General features: G+C 36.1%; 2 protein-coding genes across 2 annotated transcripts in view; one reads left to right on the top strand and one right to left on the bottom strand.

Moving 5' to 3' along the window:
- alkbh8 (alkB homolog 8, tRNA methyltransferase) overlaps nt 1-3,208 on the bottom strand; it is a 13,141-nt gene extending 9,933 nt beyond the window's left edge. Inside the window, exons 1-7 of the mRNA XM_014014049.1 lie at nt 3,067-3,208; nt 2,487-2,620; nt 2,157-2,269; nt 1,926-2,057; nt 1,694-1,789; nt 1,348-1,452; nt 689-759 (exon numbers count right to left, since the gene is read on the bottom strand). Coding sequence (XP_013869503.1) covers nt 689-759; nt 1,348-1,452; nt 1,694-1,789; nt 1,926-2,057; nt 2,157-2,269; nt 2,487-2,620; nt 3,067-3,192 — 777 coding nt within the window. The 5' untranslated portion in view covers nt 3,193-3,208. The remainder of the gene's footprint in view (nt 1-688; nt 760-1,347; nt 1,453-1,693; nt 1,790-1,925; nt 2,058-2,156; nt 2,270-2,486; nt 2,621-3,066) is intronic.
- A 638-nt stretch (nt 3,209-3,846) lies between these two features.
- LOC106521474 (uncharacterized) lies at nt 3,847-4,845 on the top strand (the record flags this gene model as incomplete). Its single annotated transcript, XM_014014051.1, is given in 1 exon segment — nt 3,847-4,845. A coding segment is annotated over 1 exon segment (930 nt), but the record flags the coding sequence as incomplete, so codon positions are not given.
- Nucleotides 4,846-5,514: the final 669 nt, after the last annotated feature.

The following is a 5,514-nucleotide window of genomic DNA, read 5'->3' as shown; positions in this document are numbered from 1 at the left end:
CACACACACACACACACACACACACACACACACACACACACACACACACACACACACACACACACACACACACAAAAGCAGGTCGTGTCTCCCTGTGTTACAGATGCTGCGACAGATGACAGCTGATTGCTAACAGACCCGACCCGACTCCTCACACTAGCAGGGGACAGATGGAGGTTCCCGTGGCGCAGTCAGCTCAGGGAGGCTAAACCTAACACCACCACCCCAGCGTACAACACCTGAGCTAGTCAAGGACATGAAAACGTTTGATGCCAACAGGAAAAGAAAATGTGATACATCTCCTGTGGTCGGTTACTGTTTACAAAGTTTCCAACATTTGCGAGCTGCGAGCCGAATCCGGGATTAAACAAGAYGCCACAGTGAGCAAGGAAGTATGACAGTGTGTCAGAAGAGAATAAGTTACAAAATGTTCTCAGTAAAATCACAAGGACATGAGATCCAAACACACACTCACACACACATTAACAACTGCACACGGAGGCAGATGAATCACAGGTCATTGAGGTGCTGCTTAATTCATTTCACCAGACTACAAAAACTCACATTGTTTTTATAAACATCTTAGACAAAAGCTGACGCCAGTGTTTCAACCTACAGAAAACTCTTCCAATGCACACGTGTTTATTCTAGTTATTGATTTTTACACTGATTCTTTTTTTTTTCTTACCTTTGACCCCAGACTCAAGGACAGGATGGTGTCCTCAAAGGCAGAGTGAGTGTCAACATGAGGGGGGATACCTGAGAACATTTTCAACACAGACACAGGATCAAAATCCTTGAACATGAGGTAAATCAGGTCAGTTATAATCTAAAAATTATGTGTTAACATTAAAATCCTTCGCACATTTAGTGATATTTGAAATGATGGGGTTACTTATTTAAAGGCAAGTTTGTATTTGTCTTATTAGTAGTTCTGCTGCCACCTTGTGGCAGAACAAAGTAAAACCTCTACTTCTTTAATTAAACAAAATAAACTCTGAAAACTAAAAAAAACAACTCTAATTTGATCTTTTTGCTTCCAATGTGACACTTCTGCTTACCACCATTTTATAAAACGCGTACACTAAAATAAGCTGAATATACCTCTTCAGGTTTTGCAGAAGCTTGGTAATCACCCATTGCTTACCCCCGGTGTATAGTGAGGTGAGTGAATGAGAGAACATTCAAACACAGCCCAAGTTTGGTCACCAGTCATCGATCACACTTGTTAAAAATATAAAATAAATTAATTGTACCTATTTATTAATTTAAATTGTATTATTTATGTGTATTAACAGTGTATTACGTGTTGACTCTCGTGTGGGATAAAGTCAGACAGGAGCTCACCCTGACCCAACTCATACTGGTTAACAGTCAGCTGATCCGGCATGACGTTAATGTGTCTGTCCCTCAAACATCGCTCCAACACAGGCAAACACTCCTCAGGAAGACCTGAATACAAACACACAGCACAGTTAACTTTTACTATAACAAAAAACTGTGGTTTGCTAACCTTAGCAACAAATTTGTAAAAGAGATTCAGTCAAAGATTCAGCAAACAACACAGAACTCCAGAAATTCGTGATCTTAATCATCAAATAAAGTCTTAATATGTACGATATGAGTGAGCTTTAGATCTGAGAATCCTCAGATTACAGGAAGTGATCTGATGGTAAAAAATAACGAAGCTTGCCTGCAGGTAACGGTTTGTCTTTGTCCACGTTGTTGTTGTCGTAGCGAAACTCAAACCCGTAATGTTTGACTCTTCTGTGCTTCAGTGCTTTTTGAGCTACAAAGATTATACAAGCAGAGACTAAAGTTAAAATCATTTTTACAGGAGCTAATGAAAAATAGTTATTCAGAATAAACCAGGCAAGATCACCCGTATTACAATAGACCCAAAAAAAAACCGTGATAAAYTTCACCTGTGACATCTTCATCGGTGGACGTCCAGTCGATGGCGGCGAGCAGCTGAGTCTCCTCCTCCGGAGACACAAAATCCTCCACCAACACTAATCCTTCTGGCAAGGAGAGTGATGCGTCCTCCTGATGCTTTACTGTTAACAAACATATGCATCAAGCAAATTAAAGGTAACTTTCAGAGGAAGGATGATTGTGCAGCAACCCTAAAATAATTTATAGATGTGTGAGAGTACCTGAGTACGAGTATGAGTCAACATAACTGAGGTAGAGTGTGACACTGTTTTCCCCACATTGCAACTTCTGTCCGTTCAGGAGGCCGTGAGCTTTCCGAGCATCATCTTCAGACCTGGAAAGAGGATGATGATTAAAAACTCCAAAAGAATTTTTACATTACAGGTTTTTATATTACAAATGGGTAATTTTACATAATTTAGATGCATAAATCGTCTAAACGATATGATCCAAACTGATTTTTTTTTTTTGCCAATCTTTATTTTATTTCAACTTTGTTTGAGAGTAAACTAAGTCATAGTTTGCTGGCAAAGTAGTATCTTTATTTCTACCTGTATGTGACAAAAGCATAGGGCTTGTGTGGAGGCATAACCAGGCTCTCCAGCTCTCCCTTCTCTTTCAAAGCTGCAGAGAGGGCCTCACGACTGACACCGTTCCCCAGTCCACCATTAGCCACCACCAGATACTGCAGATGGGACAAAGAGTTTTAGGGAACAAAACAAAAATAAAAACAACAGATCCAGGAACCCTAGAATAAAACAATAGACACGTTTTATTGAATATTAACACTACACACACTGCAAACTTGGCAGATTCATTCATACTTCTATGCTTTTCTTTTTTTGTTTGTTTGTTTGTTTGTTTTTAGTTTCACACACTATTTTCCTGATACAGTCCCACATTTATGCAAGAGTGCCGTGAACTTTCCCCATCTAAATTTTTTCTCAAACTGTTTTCCCTATAAAATGTTACCTAATAAATTATACTGCTATTATTTCAGTTTATAACTTCTCTCGGTATGATATATTGTGCTAAAACTAAAAAATGGGTTTATTGTTCGGACACAGTCTGTTTATTTTGGCCAACTTCCGGTCATAATTATGTCCTATTTTAACCCTGTTTCCGGCTTACCTTGGTGGGCCGCAGTGCTGTGCAGACGCCTTCATGCTTTAATAAAGTGTGACTGGCTTTAAGCTGTTTTCTTAACACTTTCTTCTCCTCTTTACTCTTTCTGACGGTGTTCACGTTACTTTCCATGTTGTGAGTTCGTCTTCCAATAAAGTCCGACTGCAACACGCGCCGAAAACATTTGGTTCCGGATGCGAAGGACGACTTCGAAAGCAAAATCCGACCAGAACCATTTAACCCACTTTTAAATTAAAATGTAAACAACGCAACTCATGAGAGAGGACAGAAAGAAGGAGGTTGACTTAATGGGGCAAATGATGCTTATTTTTTCTTTTGTTTACATGGGTCCAGTCTTCTGTGACATTTTGAAAAACTGACTAAAGTGTAATTTGTCAGTGAATAAGACACATTTTGGTTTCCAGATATTAAAGACAACTAAACTTATCTACTCTTTATGTTGCCTGGTTTTCATTTGCATATACTGTTGTGATTATTATGACGAAAATGCAAATAATTTCCGAATTGATGGGTATGAAATGTATTATATTAACAGAAGTAATAAAAGAGGTGGAGGAGTTGGTTTATTTATCAATAATGAAATAAAGTGCAAAATAAATAATAAAATGTCTACAGCTATTGATAATGTTATGGAAATAWTTACAGTTGAAATATTAAATAACAACTCCAAAAATATTATAATTAGTTGTGTATATCGTTCACCAGGTTCTAATACAGAATTATTTAATCAAAAAATCATGGAGCTCTTCGAAATGAGCTGCAATTAAAACTGTCTTTTTGTGTGGAGATTTTAATATTGACTTGGGAAATCAATCTGACTCAAATAATACTAATATGTTCATGGACTCAATGTACAGTTTGGGTCTCTACCCATTAATATCCAGACCAACACGAATCACAACTCATAGTGCAACTATYATTGATAACATTTTTTCTAACATAAGAAATGACGAAGTGATAAGTGGCATCCTTATGACAGATATAAGTGATCACTTGCCAGTTTTTGTTATTTGCAGAAAGTGTCTGTGCAATGATGTAAAAACTAAATTTGAAAGGAAAATGATTAATACATCAAAAAAAGCTTTAGACAAACTAAAACATGATTTACAAAAACAAAACTGGAATGATGTCTATGTGGATGATGCAAACACAGCCTATGATGTATTTATGGACATTTTGGGAGCTCTGTATGAAAAGAACTGTGTGCAAAAGAACGTTACAAACAGAAAAGTTGTTGACAAACCATGGATGACCAAARGATTAAGAAATGCTTGTAAAAAAAAGAACTACTTTTACTCAAGCTTTTTAAAACTGAGAACAAAAGAAATGGAAGAGAAATACAAAAAATATAAAAACAAATTAGTATGGATCATAAGAAAACATAAGAAAGAATATTATAGTAACTTATTGGACAAAAGTAAGAGTGATATGAAGGCAACATGGCGAGTAATGAATAGTGTTTTGAAGAGACATAAAACAAGACCAGATATYTCACAATACTTTGTAGAGGATGACAAGGAAATTCATGATAAAAACGTAATCRTAAATAAATTTAATCAATTTTATGTAAATGTTGGCCCTAGCCTATCAGTTAATATACCAAGAGTAAATAGTAATCTGGGTCATACAGTCATTGGTTGTGCCAATAGTATATTTTTAAGTGAAATTGATAAAGACGAAATTCTGAGTATTGTAAAGAACTTCTCTGACAAAAGATCAAAGGACTGGAAGGACATGGATATGATGCTTGTGAAGGAAATAATAAGTTATTGAGCCATTTACATATATATGTAATTTATCATTTTCAACTGGAGTGTTTCCAAATAACATGAAAATAGCAAAGGTAATCCCTCTTTATAAGAGTGGTGTGAAACATATGTTCACAAATTATAGGCCAATATCCTTGTTGCCACAATTTTCAAAAATTTTAGAAAAGTTATTTGTGATCAGATTTGATCAATTTATTGATAAGCATAATATTTTGAGTAACAGTCAGTATGGGTTTAGAGCTGGTAGATCTACATCAATGGCTCTAATGGATTTGATAGARCAAATAACAAGTGCTGTTGATCAAAAACAGTATTGTGTTAGTATTTATGTGGACTTAAAGCGTTTGACACCATTGATCACTCTATTCTCCTTGAAAAGCTAAATAAAAATGGTATAAGAGGACCAGCATTACAGTGGGTATCCAGTTATCTGGATAATAGGAAACAGTTTGTACAAATAAATGATGTAAAATCAGAACTCTGTAACATCACATGCGGTGTTCCTCAGGGTTCTGTACTTGGACCAAAGTTGTTTCTTTTATATGTGAATGATTTGATTAATGTGTCAGGGCTGTTGAAATGTGTTTTATTTGCAGATGATACATTTTTTTGTGTGGGAAAAAATATAGAACAGCTGCTGGAAATGATGCAAACAGAATTTGTT

This window comes from Austrofundulus limnaeus, unplaced genomic scaffold, assembly GCF_001266775.1.
Source record: "Austrofundulus limnaeus strain Quisiro unplaced genomic scaffold, Austrofundulus_limnaeus-1.0 Scaffold109, whole genome shotgun sequence".
NCBI lineage: Eukaryota > Metazoa > Chordata > Actinopteri > Cyprinodontiformes > Rivulidae > Austrofundulus > Austrofundulus limnaeus.
This window is presented reverse-complemented; position numbering and strand designations above follow the sequence as displayed.